Consider the following 22,001-nt stretch of genomic DNA (forward strand, 5'->3'; position numbering starts at 1 on the left):
TGTCTCCCTAGGCCTGGGATTATAGGCTGCCACACCTGCCTTTCTTTTATATGAGTTCTGGGGATCCATACTCTGGTCTTCCTGTTTGGGAGGCAAGCACTTTGTTCACTGAGTCCTCTCCCTAGTTTTGTTGTTTTTTTCCAGATACAGTCTCACGTAGCCCAGGCTGATCCTCCTGCGTCTACCTCTAGAATGCTGTGCTGGGTACCTGCCCTTTAGCTAGTTCTCCATGGCTTGGGAAGCATTGGGAGTCAGGATCAACTATACACAGTGCTCTAATAGGCTGGCTCCTCTAGCTGCTGTGTGTGTGGCGGGGGAGAAGGGATCAGAGCCGGAAATGCACAGGATCTTGCAGGCATCCCTGCTAACTGGGGATGTGCACAACAGACTTGTCGACCAAACACAATCCAAAGCAGTAATACTTTATTCCCATCAGTGCTGCAGACAGGGCCTGGTCCTTTACAGTGAACAGGCGGGAAACATGAGGGGTGGGCCAGAGGAGGTTCCGTTCTTATGACCCCATCACTCTCCCTCCACACCCTCTGCACCATTTCCACCTGCCATATTCGGCACCACCACCAGGGGTGAAGGGCTCATCAGAGGCTGGATCTCTGGAGGGCTCCCTAGGTCGGGCTGGAGGTGAAAACAGGCTGGGCCCAGTGTAGCTCTTCGCAATCAGGCAGCAGGTGGAGAGGGTGTCACAGCTTGTGTCTTTGGTGACTGGTCCTGCTGGGGTCTCACGGGGGACCCTGCTGGCTCCGTCTCTCCTCTAGTGCTCTGCATACCCACATGGACACCACGGTGGAGTTTCCGTCATTGAACTGCATGATGAACGGGTGACCCTGTGGGGAAGAGCAGTAGGTATGACACAGTCCCCAGGCTACGTGCCCGGAGTGGAGGATGTAGCTCAGTTGGCAGAGTACTTGCCTAGCTTGTGCAAAGCCCTGGGTTTGATCCCTGGCACCATACAAACTAAGTGTGCGGATGTGTGGCTGCAGCCCCAGCATTAGAGAGGCAGAGGTAGGATCAGAAGTTGAAGGTTATTCACAGCTAGCCTAAGCTACTTAAGGCCTTGCTAGGAAAAGACAGACAGCTGCTTGACGCTGGTGGCGCACACCTTTGATCCCAGCACTCGGGAGGCAGAGACAGGCAGATCTCTGTGAGTTCGAGGCTAGCCTGGTCTACAAAGCGAGTCCAGGACAGCCAGAATAGGCATAGAGAAAAACCCTATCTCAAAAAAAGCTAAACCAAACAAAACCCAAAACACCCCCAAGTCCGCCAGCCACCTCCAAAAACAAACAAAAACAACAAAACAAACAAACAAACAAAAAAACAAAAAACCAAACAAAAGAAAGAAAAACAGAGCAACAAAAAGATGGTTAGGCATCTCAGGATGCATTCCAAGCTGCTTTCTAGTCTGGACCTGATTTCTTTCGTCAGTACCCTGTGTGGTAAGAAGGCAGTCAGGGTCTTTGAGATGTTGCAGCAGGTAGCTGCTTGGTGACAAGCTGGGTGACCTGTGTTCGCTTTCTGGGACTCGCACGGTGTTAGCAGAGAACTGACTCTGGAATCCACACATGCACACACTTACTCACACATGCCTGCACAAACTCACACATAAGTTTTGTTCTAAAAAGAAAGGCGGGCTCAGCCTTATTTCCCAGCTGAGGTAGCTGAGGTCGGAGGTTGGCTGTGACCTGCTTTTCTGGACCTTCTCTGGGAAGGCACAGCTTGGCTTGTTTTAACTCCGTGTTCTGCCTGGTCCTTTCCCAGCTCAGTTTCAAGCCATAGCTACGAGGCCAAGGCCTGGCCCTGGGCGGCCAGCTTTCCGGTCCAGTTGCTGCCCAGAGAGCAAAGGATTATCTTGTCAGAGGTGTTGTCAATCCCTGTTAGTTTCCTCCTTTGTCTCCTGTTCCTCTGTGAGTCACAGTCTGCAAACCAAAGACAGACGCCAGGCTCCAGGAGGAGGAGGAGGCGTGGTGAGGGGTGTGGCAGGGCAGGGCAGAGGGCTGGGCTTCAGAGGGGTCCATCTCTGGCTCTAGCCTACTTGAGCCCACAGCTAGGACAGGTTATATTTACCCAGCACCACCTCCTCTGTTCTGAAGCACTAAGATCAACACTCCCAATATCAGGGTGTCCAGGGGTGGGGGGTGAGGGGGTGGGGCTTCCAGGGAAGGCCAGAAGCAATCCAGGACAAGCCACAGGGCTTTCAGAGCCACACCAGGAAAGAGACTAGGAAGCGTTACTCCAGTCACCAAGTAGCTCCCTTTCAGCAGGAACTTTGTAGCCTCCATGAAAACCTGGGAATTCACAGCGGTGACTGGGGTGGATGGGAAGATGAAGGATACCGGATGTTCACCCCCAAGTTCCTGCTCCTCACAGGGTTGCAGCTACTTTCCCAGTATACATGGCTGTGACCTGTGGCCCTGGCAAACAGCCAGGCCCTGGGACTGTGCTCTCAGCACCTCAGGGCCCAGCAATGACCTCATCACACCCGATGGCTAGGAGGGTGCAGGTCTACTGTGTCCTGACCCCAGCACCTACCGGGACCAGGTGGAGCTTGGGGAGGAGAGGGAACACTACCCAGGCCTCTTCCGCTTGGCTGACTACGGTAAGAAAACTGTCTCTGGGAGCTTAGGGCTATGCCTAAAGCCTGCCTGGGTACCCTATTATTCCTCATGGAACTCTGGGGGTTCCAGACATGAGTGTAGGACCCCAAGGAAGGGGTATTGAAGGCAGGCTGGGGGTGGGGCGGGGCTGAGACAAGAGCCATTCCTTTTTGGCTTCCGTATGTTTTCCTGCTTGCACCTGCTCAGCCTCTGCTAGCTTTCACGATGGCTGCCCAGACAGGGAACACTCTTCCTGAATTCCTGCGTTGGTTCTTTTCTGGACTAGGGAGGCGACCTTGTGCCCTTCTAAAGAACGAAAACAGAAGCTGTGCTCAGGAGGATGGGCCCCTCCCCAAAGCCCAGGGTAATAGTGTCACTTTCCCAGAATGCCCGGTGACTTTGGGGCCATATGCTCCATCACGGTTGTCATCTGTCTGAGAACAGGCAGGGTGGAACTGAGCAGGGGAGTGGAGGCATCCCTCCTCAGTCTAGGAAGGGCTGATGGCTGGGCTGATGGCTGCGCAGTGCCCAGTATCCTGCAATAGTTGGGAAGTGGAGGGCCCACCAGGTTGCTGGCCTCCTGGTTCTGTGGATGCACCTGCCCTCTCCTGCCCCTTGCCTGCGGGCTGACTTCCATCTCGTGTACCACTGATGAGGCATACCCTCCCCTTGGTGCTTGTAATATCTCACAAGAAAGACTTTGACAACTGGTTTGTTTCCAGTCGCTGCCTACTGCTTTCAGGCAGGTGTCTGCGAGGCAGATAAGAGGGTGACTTGCAGGAGAGAGAGACATGCACAAAGCGCGCCAGCAGCCCTGTCTGCAGAGCTTGGCAGAAGCTGTACGGCTTCTTGCTGCCTTCCTCACCGGCAGTGGGAGCTTTCATTTCCTCTTCTCTCACAGGGCCAAATGCAACAACCCAACTGGCAGGGTCTTAAGACTTCTGCAACGCATGCTTCATCACAGAGGATAATGATGTAATGAAGGCAAAAGATTGGGGCCTGAAGAGGTAGGATGTATCCCAAAGTGGGGCAGTGGAGTGAGCAAGATGGGCTAACAACAGCCAGAAAGCGAGCATCGTCTGGTACAGACAACCTCTAAAGAGGAGGAGATGGGAGAGGGGGAGGAGGAGGAGGAGGAGGAGGAGGAGGAGGAGGAGGAGGAGGAGGGTACTGGTGACAACTGGTGTGTCAGGAGGAGGAGCTGTGTCATCTGACATGCCCTGATGCCCCCCCCCTCCCCTGCTCTGGCTCTCTGATGTCCTGGTCTCAGCTGATGGCCCTGCTTCTTGCTCACTTAGCCTACTGCAGTAAGCTGTTTTCCTGCAGGAGACAGCAGGCTCTGCTGAGGGTTCTTTGAAAGACACAGGTGTGGCTGCTGTGTGGCAGGACTGGGGCTCCAAGCCCACCTGCCATGAAGGGCAGGTTCTACCTGAGACCCCGCAGCTGGTCGCCCAATCTCGTGTTCAGTGATAGCTCCCTGTCTGCCATTAGTTGGGCTCTGAGTTTCTGGCCATAGAGGAATTTGCCCTTTGGGGTGCCCTTTTTTTCTGTGTAATGTTGGGAAGGAACTCCACATATTTGAACTGAACTTCAACTGCAGGGCCTGCTATGATGTCTGGTTCCACAGGACTCAGCACAGCGCTTGTCAAATGGGAAAACAATATGTCTTCCAGCACTGGCTGGTCTGCATCTGTCCACAGCCAAACTGACCTCTCTTCCTAGCAAAGCTGCAGAAACTGGAGCAGGGCAAGGAGAGGGCAGTGGTGGTTTAAGACCAGGTCACTCTTCCTCCATGCCGCCTGCCTGCTGGTGGGGGACAGTCACTTTTGTCATTTTTGTTTAAAGAATGCAAGCACTGACGCTCTGACCTCAGTGTGGGTAAAAGTATAATTGCATTCTCCTCGCTGAGATCTGTGTGTGCCAGGCACTGCCAACCACTCACCACTTACCCAGCAGCTCCCCTGTGTACTAACATCACCCCATTTTACAGATGAGGACACAAGGCTCTGGCTAAGGCCACAGCCCCGAAGCTCTCTTCTCGCTGCCTCCAGAGCCCACCCCTGGGATCACACCATCCTTTCTCCTTAGTGTGGGATGGGATGGAAGGCACGGCTCTTGCCTGCATGAAAGGCTGGCCTCAGGGAGCAGGAGGGAGTGATGTCATCTGCTTGCTGATGTCTCTGGCTCTCAGAGTGACTGGGCCCAGAGCTGGAGGCCAGGGCGCAGGAGCCATCAGAAAGTGTCGGCAGCAGCCCCAGCGCTGGCACTCCTTCCACGGAGCTGGTTTGTTTTACCCTCCTCAGAATACCACCTTGTTGCCTTCCTGTGGCACACTCCGGTGCAGGTGGCCTTGTCACTGGAGCAGGCCCCTAACCCTAGAAAGGCCAAGGCAGCAACAGTCACAAAGTATGCCTCCCTCTGCAGCCTGTGCTCCGGTCAGGGTGGACCCGGATCACACCTGCAGGGTGAGCCCTTTCCCATCAGCCACGCTGGGTGGGGAGGACAGCCAGGCTCCTGTGTACACAGGCAAGGCTGGCCTAGGCCTCTTAGTCATAGCCCAAGTTAGGAGAGTCCAACAAGCTGCTGGAAGTCGGCCTGCTGGACAGGGCCTCCCAGCGGCCAGGCGGGTGCCTGTAAAGGTGGTCGGAGTGTCTGGACCTGGCTTGGGAGGTTTGTTGGGGGGGGCTATAGGCATCTTTCTGAAGGACCCGCCTCCCCTCTCAGCTCTGAGGCAGGGCTGTTAGGATCTACGTGAGCTCAGACTTGTGAGGCCACAGGGAGTAAGGTGTGCTGAGCTTAGGCAGGTGTCCAGATTTGATTCTGTTATGGGATGCTTTCACCTGTATTTTAAAACTTTACTAATAAAACCCACATGTGCTCAGCTATGTTCAATTCAAATGAACACCTTGTGTTGTGATGCTGTTTTTTTGCAGGCTAGGGGCAGAGTCAGTCAACTTTTCAGTATGTGCACCTGCTACTGACTTCAGATGTTGGGCTATTGTGCTACACCGGCTTTCTGAAAACACATAGGGCTGTGATGTCTGTCCCATTCTGTGCCTGACTATAAAATTGTGTGAGCACATCACCAGAGCCTAGGCACACAGCCAGCCAGGTGACAACAGTGAGGTGGGGAGTGGCCAAGCCTGGGCTGAGAGTACCAACTCTAAAGCTCTGAATGGCATGTCTGCCCACTATGTGCACCACAAGCATAAAAAAAAAGATATTTATTTATTTATTATGTCTTTATGTATACCAGAAGAGGGCTTCTGATCATAATACAGATGGTTGTGAGCCACCATGGGGTTGCTGGGAATTGAATTTAGGTCCTCTGGAAGAGCAGCCAGTGCTCTTAACCACTGAGCCATCTCTCCAGCCCCACACCACAAGCATTTTACGTAAACATTTGGTACATGCTGTCAGTGGCTAAGTCTTGAAATAAACTTTTCTGCCATTCCTTTAAACATTTTAAAATTGATTCAATTTTAATTATGTGCATATGTGTATGTCTGTATGTGGGGGTATGTGCACATCATGGGTGCAGGTGCCTGTAGAGTTGCGGAGAGGAAGTCTGACCCCCTGGAGGTGGAGTTACAGGCAGTTGTGAGCTGCTCATGTTGGGAGCAAGTCTGGCAGTGCAGGCCTACAATCCTAGCGATTTGGGAGGCTGAGGCGGAAGGATGACAAGTTCAAAGCTTGTCTGAGTTACAAAGTGAGCTTATGAATTAGAATGCCACTTTCTTTTTTGTTTGCTTTTTATTTTTATGTGCACTGGTGTGTGTTTTGCCTGTATGTATAGCTGTGTGAGGGTGTCAGATTCTGGAGCTCGACAGCTGTGAGCTGCCATGTAGGTGCTAAGAATTGAACCCGATCCTCTGGGAGAGCTCCTAATCTTTGAATCATCATTTTGTATGGGTGTTTTTTCCCCAAGATTTGTTTATTATTTATATAATATTCTGCCTGCACACCAGAAGAGGTCATCAGACATCATTACAGATGGTTGTGAGCCACTATGTGGTTGCTGAGAATTGAACTCAGGACCTTTGGAAGACCAGACAGTGCTCTTAACCTCTGAGCCATCTCTCCAGCCCTGTTTTTTTTTTTTTTTTTTTTTTTTTTTTTTTTTTTTGGTGTGTGTGTTTTGAGACAGAGTTTCTCTGTGTAGCTCTGGCTGCCCTGGAACTCAGAGATCTACCTGCCTCTGCCTCCCGGGTGTTGGGATTAAAAGTGTGTGCCACCACCATCTGGCTAAAATGTAATTTCCAAACCAATGGACAGATGCTTCCCTAGGCAGGTGTGGCAGCCAGGCCTGTTTTGTAAATGTGACCTGTCACATGGGTTCAGGTATAGTTTTCTGTAGCATCACACCTGTGCTCAAAATTTCTGAATTTTAAAGTATTTCTTATTTTTGGAATATGTAGTTAAATAAATGGCATGGGCTGGGATTAGTGGGAGAGCATTTGCCCAGCATGTACAAAGTCCTCCAGCACCACCAAACCAAACCAAATCAAACTAAACGGGGCCTACCCCCCTGTTGCAAGATATTTGATCACACTCTGAACCCCAAGATTGTGTTGTTTACTGGAAAAACCTGTTTCTAGTTGTGGTGTGGCTCAGCCCTAGCACACATCTTTAACCCAAAGCAGGATTAAATAAAGTCAACCCTAGGTCAAGAAGCGGAGCAAGCAACTAGTTGACAGGAAGTGAACACAGGAGAAAAAAAGCCAGAGAGAGTAAGAGGAAGTCAGAAAGATGGATAGGGAGACTCACAGGAAGTAGAAGGGAGGGACCTTCAGTTTGGGGGTTTTGAGATGGCGTGAAGGGGGAGAACTGCATTTTTTCTTCTGGGACGTCAGCTGAGGAGGAAGGTCAGCCAGGTGCTTTCTCTGCCTCTCTGAGCTAGCAGGCTTTCCCCTCAGCATTTGTCTTCATTGGCAAAATTGAACAATTAAGATTTTGTTAAAAACAACATACCCCAAGAACATGGTGTTCAGTCTGCACTCAACATGGATGATGATGAGCAGCCAGAGGTGGAACTCAGTGCCATGGTATTTCCCAGCATGCTTTAGGTCCTGTGTTACAACCTAATGTTATGATAGCCCCAGCACTTCAAGAGACCCCAAGAGCTGACTGACAGTGTGTGGTGTGGCTAAAACAATACTCAAGTTATGAAGGATTAAAAAGGAAACCCTGGGAAACAGCACAACGATGACGGTAAGACCATGAAGGATGAAACAAGATGCTAGGCAGTTGGGCACTGTGATAAAATAGCAGCTTTTCCAAAACACTAGCAAGGATATGAGAAATTGGTAGAGAGACACAAATACCAGGGCTTGGGAAAAAAAAGGCAGAACCACGAAGCCAGCTCAAGTGGAGTAGCACCAGCAGGCCATGTATGAGTTGGGGTGGGGTGGGTGCTGACCTCAGCATACAAGAGACAGAAGTAGGAAGGTGACAGCCACCAGCCTGGGCTACACAGCCAATCCCTGTCCCACGCCCCTTTGTCTAATGTCATTGCATGAATGCTGGAGAAACAAAGATGAAAGGGAAGGGAGGTAGAGAGAGGAGGGGGAGAGGAAGAGAGGGAGACAGACAGACAGACAGGAGAGAAATTATATGAGTCTGGCTGTGAGGCAACAGTAGGCATGTAAGCTGAGGGTGGAGGTGATGGGCAAGTGTCCATACACATTGATGGAAGCACCTCCCAGACCTGGTCATGCATGGGTTTCTAGCCCTAGAATCACATTCTGAACTTTCAAAGCTACTGTCTTACTTCTAGAAGTGTCCAATTAAGCAAGGGTTCCTATCTGCTTAAACCCCACCTTCCTAACTGCCTTTCTAGTTTCTTCACATGAAAAGAAGCCAATTGTAAACAGGCTACAAAGACAGAAATAAAACTGGACAATATTTGATTGTCCTTTTACTGTCTGTCTCTATGGTGCCACAGGGCTTTGGGAGCCTCACAGGGGGCTGTGTGTCTGGAGGGTGGGCTGGGGTAGCCCCTTTGGAATATTACAGGGAGAGTAACAGAGGCTGAGGAGACAGATCAGTGGTTAAGAGCATGATGTGGGTTCCCAGGCTGCTCACTGCTCCAGGGAGAGCCAATTCCTCTGGCCTTCTTGGGCCCTGCACTCAGGTATAAATGCCTCCCTCTATGAACATAACTAACATGAACAAAATAAACCTTTAAAAAAAGAACAAGAAAGGCACGTAATACAAAAGATTAAAAACAGTCAGCACTTGGGAAGCAGGGGCAGGTGGAGTGCTGTGAGTTCGAGGCCAGCCTGGTTTACAAAGTGAGTCCAGAAAAGCCAAGGCTACACAGAGAAACTGGGTCTCAAAAAATGAAAAATCAAAACCAAATTAAACCAAACCACCACCACCACCTCCTCCACATCATCATCATCATCATCATCATCATGATGATGTCAGTTTCTGGGCCCAGTGGTACACACCTTTAATTACAGCACTGGGGAGGCAGAGGCAGTTAGATCTCTTAAGAGTTTCAGGCTAACCTGGTCTACATAGTGAGTTCCAGGACAGCCAGGGCTATATAGTAAGACTTCGAAAAGAAAGGAAAAAATTTGTCATATTTTCCATTTGAAACTACACTCCCTTCCCTGCCCCCCAAAACCTGTCCCTCCCCAAAAAAGGAAGAAGTAAACTGGTTGAAAGTTCAGATCATTTTATAGGCCAGCAGCAAATAAAAATCATCAACAGAATCCACTGTTAGCTTTGAGCAATCTTTTCTAAACCACGACGCCAGGAACTTGTGATACTTAGCTATCCTGTTATTGATTTGCTGTGCTTTGCAAGGCAACACTGAAAGAAATTAAATGTATAGAAGGCATTGTGCTTCTGTGGCTGTGAGAGGCTGACCTGTGCGTTCTGAGGAGGCACATTCTGTCTGGGTACAAGTAAGCTGGCCGCTGTCAGTGTGCCTGCCTCACTGCTAAGGAAGCAGATGGCTGACTTAGTTATAAGCACCGTGCTCTGTTTTTCAAGGAGGCATGGATTCCACTAAGCTCCCTGTGAAGGTGCCGGGTGTGTGTGTGTGTGTGTATGTGTACGCAGGTGCACACATGTGCAAGTGCAGAAGCCACAAGTTGACTTCTGTTTTTCTCCATCTTATCTTTGAGATATATTATCTCTCATTGCAGTGGGAGCTCAAACATTTGGCTAGAAGGCTGCCAGGGAGCCCACGGCTTCAGTTGTCTTTGCTTCCCAGTGCCAGATTACTGATACACAGGCCCCGATACCCAGCTTTTATATGAGGGCTGGGATCTGAACTTTGGGCTTCAAGCTTGGGTCACAGACCCTTAATCCACTATGACACTGAAAGGCTCAATTTTAACGAGTGTGGCCTCTCCTTCAATCTTAAGCACAAAAGAAATGGCCAAATACAAAAGGACAAAGGAAGGGCAGTCTGGAAGGAAGAGCAGGGCCAGAGCTAAGAAGCAGCGGCTATTAGCAAAGCTACATCCTGAGACTGAAAGTGCAGCACTGGTTTGGAGTCAACCACCCACGGATGCATGGTCCTACATATGCGAACAGAGGAGAAAGAACCCAGCAAGGCTCACTGGGCAAGGGTCTATCAAGGAATTAAAGAATAGAAAAAGACAAGTCTGGAAGTCCAGGTGTATAGAATCTGTTTAAAAGGAAAGGAGTGTGAGATACATTTAAAATCTCTGACTTGTAGTTTTCATTTTTTCTTTTCCTTCCTTCCCTCCTGCCCCAACCCCTTTCTTTAAAGCCCAAGTCTATACAGAATGTGCTTTAGTTAGCTGGTGGCTTCCTGGAGTGAAAGAAGGTCTTTCAACCAGCGACTCTGAAGTAAAGATACCCTGCTGCCTGAGTGTTGGAACACCAAGCTTAAACACAGAAAACGATATTACTTTGTCCATGGCTTTTCTGGAACATTCTCTAGGAAGTAAAGTGTGATATCACAGGGGCAGAGAGACCTGCCACCCTATATGTTCAGTAAAGATACACAGGGCACTTAGGCCCAAGTGGCTCTTGGCTTTCTCTCAATAGTTCAGTTACCTCTAAGATTTATGCTTTAGGTGGAGGGGGAAAACCATCTCTCAGACTAGATTTATAACCTTATCTTGCTTTTTTAATAACATTAGGGATGACACCCTATGACATAATCTTGGAACGACTGCAGAACAGCTCAGAAACTCAGTGGGAAGTTTTGTATTTTGGCTTCGGAGCGTTTTCTGGTGGCAAGGTCAGGTGGCGAGGGCCAGGGAAACGAGCCAGCGCGGCTTCAGAGAGTGAGTGTCAGCTGGTTTAATTTTCTGTGTCAACTCTGAAAATTAGATAAACAATGACAAACCAGGCTTTTTAAATGAACTTGTCACTTCTGGTTTTCTTGATACAGGGTAACATTTTTCAAGTCTTGGTAGCCCCAAAGACAGATTTAACCCCTCCGAGGTTTACCTAAGTGTTTGAAAAAAACCCCATATCTGAGAACAAAGGTTTATAACCCTTAAAAGAAAACCAAATTATCCTTGAAATCTAGATATTCTTCTCACGACAGACGAGAGGACTTAGCTGGTCAGGTGTGGCAGTCCTTGTGAAGGGTGTGGGGGCGTCTCGGCTTCCTCCTCGGTGCACTATCATCTTTGCTCCCCAGATCTGTGCCCTTCAGCATAGTTCCTCTGACCCTAACCTGCTTTCCCCAGTGCAAGTCCTTTACCAGCGCTCTGGAACACAGAGGTCCCCACTTCCTCTCCCCAAACCCTGTCTCGAGGCTCCTCTGCTTGCCGTGCTGCTGGCTAGGGGAGGTGGGAGGCTCTGTCTGCACTGCAGCCATAGCATGCTCCCTTGTGGCCAGGGAGCGGTTGAGAGGCTTTTCCAAAACAATTTTTATTAGTCATTTATTTATTAACTTATTCATTGTGTGTGCGAGCATGTATACCCATGTATACCCATCAAATATGTGAACATCAGAGGTCAACTCGCAGGAGCCAGTTTTCTCTGTCTACTGTGTATATACCAGAGACTGAACTCAGGCCATCAGGCCCGGAGTCATCCTGCCAGGCTGGATCAGGGGCCCTTTCTGCCTTCATTGCCTTTGCTCTAGGGACAGCTATTCAGTGATGACATGGCCTGACCATGCTTTGTTGAGCCTGTTTACAGGCAGTGCCTCTGGGTAGGTGTTCATTCCACAGAATGTAGTCAAGGTCACTCTCACAGCTACCGGGAACTCACTGACAACACTGCTGCTGCTCCGTTCCATTTGCTAGGAAACTAGGCTCAGGCTTGGCAAGTGATTTGACAAGGGCGGGTGTGGGATTTGAAGTGCAGAGGCTCCAAACCTGTGCCTGTTGTTCCAACACAGTGAAAGCAGCAGCAGCAGCAGCACACAACTTAAAGCAGGCAGAGGTCCCATGTGATCTCCAAAGGCCCCATCAGAAAGTAACAATGGTACATGCCTTTGACATCAGCACTTAGAAGTCGAGGGGGATGAGTGTGAGGCCAGCCTGGGATACACAAGGAACTCCTAACAACAAAGACAGGACAAAAATCAAATAAATAAAAGCTAACTTCTTTTACAGGCAGAGCTCCTGCACTTTGAGGTAGTGATGGTGGTGCTCCAGGCACAGATCTCATTGGCTGGTATCTAACCTCGGCTTCTCAGCTCCCCATCACTCTCCTGTATGTCCTATAGCCTAGGGAAGAAAGAACTTCCTGAGGCCGGTCTGTTCACTGAAGGGAAATCTCCTCCAAGAAGCCAAGCTTCATTTCGACGGCAGCCAAATGATCCTGGAGGGGCCTCCATTACAGAGGCCCTTGCATGGGCACACCACTGCCTAAAGGAGGGTCGGGGATGCCTGAGGATGCAGGGGACAAGCCAGCTGTGGGCCCCCGGGCCTGCGCTTGCTCTTCCTCCTCTGAGACACATCATGCCTGCTTTGTTCTGTGAACATCATCTACTATAAAATATAGGAATAGCCCCACCCACATCACAGGAGCTGGTGGGAGAGTCAGAGCAAGCCTAGGCCAAGAACAGAGGCCTCAGTTCTGAAGCAGCCACCACAGTCATCTTCCTAGCACACTTACTGCACCTACCACCTGGGCTAAGTGTAGACACTAGGCCAGTTTCTGACTGACTTGCCGACCTTACAGAGACACACAGGGAATAGGATGGGTAGGGAGGTCTGAGACTGCCCTCCAGGTATGAAGGCTTATCACTTGAGGTACAGCACCCCTGCCCTGCCTTAGCCCTCTAGAACCAACTAGTTCTCCATGGAAAACAAGGCCACGCTGACTTCTCCTGGGCTCAGTAGCCCATGTAAGAAAAGCGCAAAATAGAAAAAAGGAGTCCAACTGTTGCACTCACCAACAGCCTACAGACAAGGCGGCAGTGCCCTCAGACAGCATTTCAAATACAGTTTATTAGTGTGTGATATGAAAAGGGTATTTTTATTGCATGATATAATGCAATGGGACCTTGGGCGCTCTGTGGAAAGACCTCACACTCAGAAGTGTAATGAACCCATAGTCCCAAAAACATTATACTGTACATTAACCTATCATTAATGGCACATTAGGGCTAGGGGCACTGCACGCTTGCTGGTCAGGGCTCCATCAGGACAGTGTTGAGAAAACCACACAGTCTTCCCAGGCTGAAAACAAATAGAGAAAATAAATATCCCTGATGTCCACGGGCAGCTTTAAAGCAAGTTCAGTCCCCAGTTCTGCCTTGCCATGTCAGAGCCTGCTTTTTGACAAAAGGAAGTTGCACACTGAACAAAGGGAGAAGAAAATGGCTGCGTTGCTGTGTACCCCAGCCAGTGGTGTACCCCAGCCAGCGGCGTACCCCAACCAGCGGTGTACCCCAGCTAGTGGCCACACAGCCTCAGTGCTGGCTCAGCAAGATGCTGAGCAGAGGACACCTCTGGTAGTGTGAAAACGGCCTAATGTGGATGCAGACCTCATGGGGTGGGAAACTGTCTTGACAGCTGTGTGTCCATTCCCTTGTTTTCCAGTCTGCAATGTCAAGGAATTCAAGAGTGTGAAAAAAGAAGGTAACACAGCCAAGCAGAGAAATGGCAAATGATAAAAAAAAAAAAAAACAAACCAAACAAACAAAAATACCAACTGGCCAACACACACTCAAAAAAATAAACCAAACCAAACCAAAAAACCCCAAAACTAAAAATCTGAGCTGGGTGCACGCCTTTAATACCAGAACTCCGGGAGGTAGAGGCAGGTTGATCCCTGTGAGTTCGAGGCCAGCCTGGTCTACAAAGCAAGTCCAGGACAGCCAAGGCTACACAGAGAAACCTGTCTCAAAAACAAACAAACAAACAAAAACACCAAGCCAAAAAAAAAAAAAAACCCTGTTAATTCTCATACTAATAAAAGAAATGCCAATCAAACTACAGACACATTTTACCACTGATCAAATGGCAAAGATTAAAGATGGATAATTTATATCAAATGAGGTAAGGAAACTGGCTTCATATATCCAGCTTTAAAAATGTATCTAAAGTCATTGCTTAAAAACTAAATTTATGTATGTATGTATGTATGTATGTATGTATGTATGTATGTATGTTTGTATGTATATGTGCATGTACCATAGCATGGGTGCAGAGCTCAGAGGACAACCATGTGGTTCCCAGGAACTGAACTCAGGCAGTCTGGCTTGGCAGCAACCACCCTTACCCACTGAGCCATCCTGCCATTCTGAGAGTCATGGTCTTAATAGCAAAACTACAGAAGCAGCTAACGCGTTCTGAGACAGTTTTGGTTGAATAGTTATGGCACATCCATGTTATGGAATGCCAAGTGTCCACTAAGAGCGAGGACTTTTACACAGTGTAGAAGGAACTAGACAGGTGACATGTGCAACCAAAGATCAAAGGGAAGAACGGAAAGAACTCAGGCGTGAGGACGCACACTGGTCAGCTCTGGGATGGGGGTGGGGGGCCCTGGAGGAGGAGGAGACTGGCTTTTTGGTATAGTAGGTGAGGAATTACAACTATTTACAATCTAGTTTTGGAAGTTAACCTTGGGAACTTCCCATATCCTGTGCTGAGCGCTCGCTTTCTGCTTGACCGAGACTGAACATTCACAAAACATCAACGGTGAGTTGGTCACAAGGATCCTTCCCAGTAGGGTGGACTGTCCAGGCTCCAGAGGACTTCTGGTTCCTTCTAGGTGACCCCTCCTACTGACCTCCCTTCAACAGAGACCCAACATTCACAGCCTAGAGGAATTCCTCCTGGCTCCCCCTGGCTCCCCTGGCAGTGGGAGAAGGGAGGACAAGGAAACTGGGCAAGGCAGGGCCTTGACTCTGGCTGAAGCACAATCAGATTTCTTTCTGGAAACATCTATCTTCTTAACATAAACAGGAGAAGACCTAGGGACCCAAGACTATATGCTGTCTGTATAAACAGTGCTTAGAATACCCAGCACACTGTTAGGCGGGAAAGTGCTGCCCCCCCCCCATGCGGAGAGGGTTAATCAGTCTCCTCATCCTTCCGTCTTCCCATCTTCCTGATATTTTTGGGCAAGAGACTTGGTGGCAACCATCTGAACTGCTGGATGTTGTTTGTCCTAGGGTCTGCCAGCATACTCGGTAATTAAAATGTTGATTAGTAAACAGTTTCAACATATGACAGACAATGCAGCTAAAGCCTACAGTTAGGTCAATAAGTGATTTAGACTTGCCATTTAAAAAAAATCTCATTTAAATTTTGCATGCATTAATCACTACCATACTTCAAGGTTCTGATATCCACCTGACTACAATATTAAAATAAAACTTGCTGCCCCAGGGAAATCCTACTTATTCTTAATTGTTTCCAGGCTTTGATGGGCTTTTAATCTAAGATTAATTTATGCAATTTTAAATAACTCTTCTTATGATTAATAAGCTTGAAAATTAAAAGGAGTCTAAAGCAATTATAATGAGCATTTGGTCATAACCTCATTAGATGAAGGAGTGAAGGGTACAGCTTTGGAATTCTTACAAGACTACAATTTAAGGTTACTTTTAGAGAAGTCAAACACAGTCCCTGCAATTGCAAAGGCAGGTTAGCAGGGGTCAGTGTTAAAATGACGGCCAGCAAGATTAGCATAGTAATGATGTTCCCTGACAGAAGGAAAGGACGCAGGAAACGGGGAGACAAATGGCAGGCAGCCAGGAGGCTGTGGGCTCCCAGCTCCTTCCTGGTTCTCTTGGTGAGAGACCTTCAAGGCATTTTGGAAGGGGCTAGAAGGTTAGGGCAGTTTTTGCCTGATGATCAGTTTTGGGTTAGAACCTGACTCCTGCCCTCCAGCCAGCAGAGCTCAGCCCTATGTCCCTCTTGCTGGCTGCCTACCTGTCTGTCCAGCCACCCATGTGCTGAACAACCAACGGGATCCTGATTCATGGCTCCACTCCGGAAGGGTCCTCCCAGGTGGGCTAGCTCACCTAAAGTTAACCAACACATTTCCAAGGTTTATTTACTTTGGCCATGGTGGGCCCGCCCTGTCCTCTTATCTCAGGACTCTTTTCATGAGGTCTGCCCTCACCTCTCTAAGAGCAAAGGTGGTAACAGTGATGGGTGGCTGCTACTTACTGAGCACTTTATGTCAGGCTATGCTAAGCAAGTAACATTTTTTACAAATCTTATCTAAAAGTGACACCTTGAGCCAGGCGAGGCAGGCAGATCTCTGAGTTTCAGGCCAGCCTGGTCTACAAAGCGAGTCCAGGACAGCCAAGGCTGTTACACAGAGAAACCCTGTCTTGAAAAACAAAAACAAAAACAAAAACAAACAAACAAACAAACAAGTGACACTTTGGCTAGGGAGATGCTCGGCTGGCAAAGTGCTTGCTGCACAAGTGTGAGGACATGCATTGCAGCCCCAGAACGGGGCTGGATGTGTGGCACATGCTTGTGATCCAAATGTCGAGAAGGCAGGCAGACAGATCCCTGAGTGTTGATTCCTAGGCTAGTGAGATACCCTGTCTCAAAACAAGAACAAACAAACAAACAGAAAATCCAAGTGTCTTACTGGGGTTATCATTGCTGTGATGGAACATGGAGACCAAAGCAACTTGGGGAGGAAAGTGTTGGCTTATGCTTCTACGTCCCTGTTCATCACTGAAGGAATTCAAGCCAGGAACTCAAGCAGGGCAGGATCCTGGAGACAGAAGACTGCAGAGGCTATGGCTGGCTGCTTACTGGCTTACTTCCATGGCTTGCTCAGCCTGCTTTCTTCGTTTTTGTTTTTTGTTTGTTGTTTGTTTTCTTAGTAGGTGCTGGGAATTGAACCTGGGTCCTCTGGAAGAACAGTCAGTGTCCTTAACTGCAGGGCCATCTCTCAGGCTATCAGCCTGCTTTCTTATAGAAGCCAGGAACCACCAGCCCAGGGATGGCCCCACCCACATTGGGCTGGGCCCTCTCCCATCAATCACTAACTAAGAAAATGCCCTATAGGGCTTGAATTTTTTTGTTTTTTGTTTTTTGTTTTTTCAAAACAGGATTTCTCTATATGGCCCTGGCTGTCCTGGACTTGCTTTGTAGACCAAGCTGTCCTGGAACTCACAGTGATCTGCTGCCTCTGCCTCCCTGGGATTTAAGGCTGGGATTTAAGGCATGCATCACCACACCCAGCTCACAGCCTGGTCTTATAGACACATTTTCTCAACTGAGGTTCTCTCCTCTTTGATGACTCTGCCTATGTCAAGTTGACATAAAACTAGCCAGGACACCAAGGCTGACAGCTCCTGAGAAATAAAACCCAGGATTGACATCTGGTCTCCACATGTACAAGCATATACACACGCATTGCTCGCATGTGCACATGAGCGCACACACACACACACATACACACATACACAGAGACAGAGAGAGACACACAGAGAGAGGCGTGCGCGCGCGCGCACACACACACAGATGCTTTGTGTAGCTTAGGTAGGCAGGAAAGGAAGGTGCGGTGGGAGGAGCCCCCCTCGGCTGCTCCACCACTTTGTAATGTTCCTTCCTGCGCCACGGCACGTTCACAATCCTGGACACACACTTCACTGCTGCTCTTGGCGGTTTCCTCCAAGCATAGGCTCATTACATCCCAGTGCTGACATGAGTAGGCACAAGAGTCAGGATTCCCAACAGGGGGGAGCAACGGCACACTAGTCCCCACCACAGAGACCACCAAACCAGTGCTCGGTAACTGCAAACATCCCACACACATGTATTTGTTCTAAGTCCAAGAAGCTACAAACTAGAGATGCCCAGGAATGTGTTAGATGTGAAAATTATAACCCAAAGAGGTTATGAGTGAAAGCCACACATGTCAAGCAATTAGCAGTTTACAAACATGCATTCATAAACTCTATGTGATGCTGGAAGTTCATAGCAAAACATAGCCCTGTGACATGGGCATTACCATTTCCAATAAAATTTATCATCATCATTATTATTATCACTATCATTATTATTTTCAAGACATGTAGCTCAAGCTAGCCATGAACTTCTTACATAGACTTGGATAACTCTGATCTCATTGCCCGAGTGCTGGGATTATAGGCGGTACCACTGCACTTGCTTATGCTGTGCTGGGAATCAAACCTAGAGCCTTGCACTTGCTAGACAGGCACCCTAGCAACTGAGTTACACTGCCCACCTCACCTCTCCCACTTAACAGGAACAGGCAGGAGCTAACTAAGCAGCTGAGGCTCCCCCAGTTTCCTAGAGGTAGTGCCTGTACTGGGAGCCCTGCTTTCCATGTCCAACTCTGGCTCACCAGGGTGCTTGTCTCGTGAGCAAGAGGAGGACACTCAGATGTGGCCTGCTCTCTCTCTCTATTCATTTTTTTTGTTTTTTGTTTTTTTTTTTTGAGACAGGGTTTCTCTGCGTAGCCTTGACTATCCTGGACTCACTTTATAGACCAGGCTGGCCTTGAACTCACAGCGATCCGCCTGCCTCTGCCTCCCTAGTAATGGGATTAAAGGCATGCGCCACCACTGCCCTGCTTCCCTCTCTATTCTGAGCGACCCCTTCAAAGCTCTGGCCACATTTTGCATTGACAGGGTCTCATGTATCCCAAGCTGGTCTGGAACTCACTATGTTGAGGGTGATATTGAATTCAAGTCCTTTCTGCCTCTATTTTAAGGGCCAGGATTACAAGTGCGACCACCTTGCCCAGCTCTACAGTTTTTAAAAAATCATTTGTTTAACAGAGACCACTAGAGAGCTCTTTGGTGCCTTTCCTGGGACAGCTGCAGAGGACGCAGTGGCTAATCTTAGCCCAGGACTGCTGTCTGACTTCAATTACAGCTGTGCACCTCAAGTGACTGGCTTGTGGCTGCATGTCCCCATCCGTCAGGACACAAGGGTAGGCGCTACATCTTAATGCAAACCAACACATAGCTTCCTCTGCAGAGAAGTTTCGACACAAGAAAATGCCAGCTGCTTCAAACAATGCTCCCAGGCTTGATTCCTCTGCTTGGTGGCTGGGTTTAGGAAGCAATGCAGACACCACCTGCCCACTTCCCAAACTCCGGGCACATTAGTCTGAATCGACACATAGTATGTGCTCAGTAAAGTTGGCCAGGCCATGGAAGCCTCTCCCAGGAAGACCAGGGCTCTGAAAGCTAAATATTTCTATAATGGTGACTGGGACCCAGAGAGCGGGAAAGTGGTGAGCAGAGAACTAGCTGGGCAAATTCTGCCCTCAGTTTTTGGCACAGGTTGCCAAAACCAATGAACAATAAAACTTAAAGTGGCCATGGCTTTCCTTTAGACAAGCACTTAGCTGACCTGGTGAAAACCCCTGGTCCAGTCCTTATCCCTGTTGCGCTCTCTGTACTAAGGTTCTGGTTTTACGCAAGCCTCAGCTGCGCATGTGCAGCCATCTCCCACTCATGGCCCTGCAGATGCCGGAAGGGGATAGAACGGTGGCAGTGAGCCGGGCAAAGCAAGCCGAGGCTGCACCAGCACTCGCTTTGAAACAGTCACTCAGCTGAAATCCTCAGAACCACATAACCCCCACCCTCACCCCGTCTACTACACAGCGACAGGACACACAGCCCTGAGGTAGGGTTCAGTGCAGTCCTGGACTCCAGGCACGTGGTGAGCCTCTCTGAACCTGCTTTATGTGGCACCACAGAGTAAGCCACAGTATCCACCGGAAGGTAAAATGAGCTAATGATGTGGGAGTGTAGCGGCTCTCATTCTTAAAAGATGTCACTGCCTTGGAATAATTTCTCTCTCAGATTTTGTTTTCATAGTCTCTGTGTCCTGGTGGCATTCTCAAACTCATAGGCTCAAGAGAGCCTTTCATTTCAGTTTCTTAAATAGCTGTGATTGCAAGCCTATGACAATAAATACATACATGTTTTTAAAGTCACCATACACACACACACACACTTCTTTCTAAATGCATCACAGTCGCAAGGTCAGTGCAACCATTATCTTTATGTCTGCCAAGTTGCTTCTGAGAAGTTAAACTAAGGTAACAACTTTGGCCAGTGTGGACGTCGGAGAGTGGTACTTTCCCTTATGATCCAAGTTGTGTCTCGCATTTGTGCATAGATAGCGGTGGATGTGCTTAAAGACCCTCCTGTCCTGTGAGACCACTCCATTCACAAAGTCTCCCAAGATACCGGGGGGGGGGGGGGCGGGGGGCCAAGGGAAACCCTTTCTTTTCTCAGAACTCTGTTTACCCATCAAATACATTCTTGTTTTTGTAATTCAGTAGCTTTTTGCTGAGTGTTGGTCTCAGGCTGGGCTAGATGCTAAAGATACAGAGATACCCAGGTGATAAAAGGACTTGACCTGCCCTCAGGAACCATGACCTGGTTTATGACTTACCAGATTCCTACAGCTGTGGGAAGGGTAACACGCTGGAGAAAGCTACCCTCTTAGCAGGATTGAAACCGCAGAGGCTGAAAGCTGGTGGCTCAGTAAGAAAGAGTTCACCAAGCCAGGAGTGGTGGTGCCTTTAATCCCAGCCCTCAGGAGGCAGAGGCAGGTGGATCTCTTGTGAGTTTAAGGACAGCCTGGTCTACAGAGTGAGTCCAGGACAGCTGGGCTTGTTACACAACGAAACTTTGTCTCAAAAAACCAAAACCAAACCAACCCCCCCCCCAAAAAAAAAAAGGAAAGAAAAGAGAGAGTTCACCCTGTGGCAGAGCACAGGACAATGCTCCAGGCATCCCGAGACTGCCAGAACCTGGAAGCTGAGACAAGGGAAGGGGAAGGGAGGAGGGCTGGATGCCCCCATCAGTTCCGTCAGGAGTGGCTGATTTATCCTCATCTCTCCGGATGGGCTGCATGCTGACTGGACCCAGGTCCACAAGACGCCCCTCCCCACAGTGGGGTTGAGGCTCAGGACACAAACCTGAATGCTCACTGAAATTCTCTCCATAGCAGAGAAAGCTTTTGAAACAGCCTGTACTGTGAGCGCAGGAGGCTATCATCTTGCTGGCCCTGAAAGCCTGCCATGCCTGCCTCAGGTGCTTAACCCACTTTCCAGGAGCCCAGCCCAGGCTCTGCAGACCTCCTGACAGGGGCCATAGTTGCTCTGGAGAAGGACCCTTCCAGTGTCTGCCGGCTTCTAGAATTGCCTGCCTGCCTTCTGAAAGCCAGAGGGAGATCATTCCAGAGGCAAGGCTGTGGCTTGAAAAAAAAAAATCATGTTTAATTTAAAAATTAGAAGCTGGAGCAGGCTGTGAGCACAGGGGTTGATTGAAACAAAATTTAAATTCCTGTCAAGCCCATTTAAACACGGGGGCCCTTCATAGACAATTAGCTGCTCCCTGTGAACGCTGAATAAACTCAGGCCTGGTCACTGCGAGAAGAGAGGCGCCTACTGTGAGGCGCTGGAAAAAAAATTAACTAAAATCAGGCGGTATGAAATATTTAGCCTTCCAGTATATCACAGGGGTCTGCAAGTGTAAACAAGACAAAAATCGATTCCTTAGTGCCCTCAAATCAATCCCCAAAATGGCGAGGGCATCTGCTTTTGCTAAATTTTGTTTACATCGGCAGATTTGCCTTAATTGCGGTTGTTTATCTCTCTTGGTCCCTGGGGCCCTAATCTCCCGATTACTAATACTTAACACTCATTTCACATCTAAAGCTACTTCTAATCCTCAACAGGTTTGGGGGGCTCTTAAAATTATTGAAGGCACAGAGGCGGGAGACGCAGCCTCTTTGTGAAAGGCCCATTTTCCTATCTACTACCAGCTGGGCCCAATCATCACCAGGGAGTGTGACAACAAAGGTGCTAAAAGGCTCCTCCACAATGACTGCTGCTCCGCCGGGGATTGAGACGATGAAAAGGAGCTTTGATGGGAAATCTGAACAAGAGGCTAAAGCATTCCAGCCAAATAAAGTTACTGTCATAATCAAATGCTGTCAATCACCATGAAAATCCAATTAAAAAATG

The 22,001-nt window shown here is 48.8% G+C and overlaps 1 protein-coding gene across 8 annotated transcripts in view; it reads right to left on the reverse strand.

The window, feature by feature from the left end:
• Positions 1 to 406: 406 nt before the first annotated feature.
• The window catches only part of MAP2K5 (mitogen-activated protein kinase kinase 5), a 223,792-nt gene continuing 202,197 nt past the window's right edge, over positions 407 to 22,001 (reverse strand). For all 8 annotated transcript variants that reach the window (XM_084781427.1, XM_084781426.1, XM_084781425.1 and 5 more), the window contains one exon: positions 407 to 842. In XM_084781427.1, coding sequence (XP_084637553.1) covers positions 738 to 842 — 105 coding nt within the window. In that variant the 3' untranslated portion in view covers positions 407 to 737. The remainder of the gene's footprint in view (positions 843 to 22,001) is intronic.

Source organism: Acomys minous, assembly GCF_964271855.1.
Source record: "Acomys minous genome assembly, chromosome: 5".
Taxonomy (NCBI): domain Eukaryota; kingdom Metazoa; phylum Chordata; class Mammalia; order Rodentia; family Muridae; genus Acomys; species Acomys minous.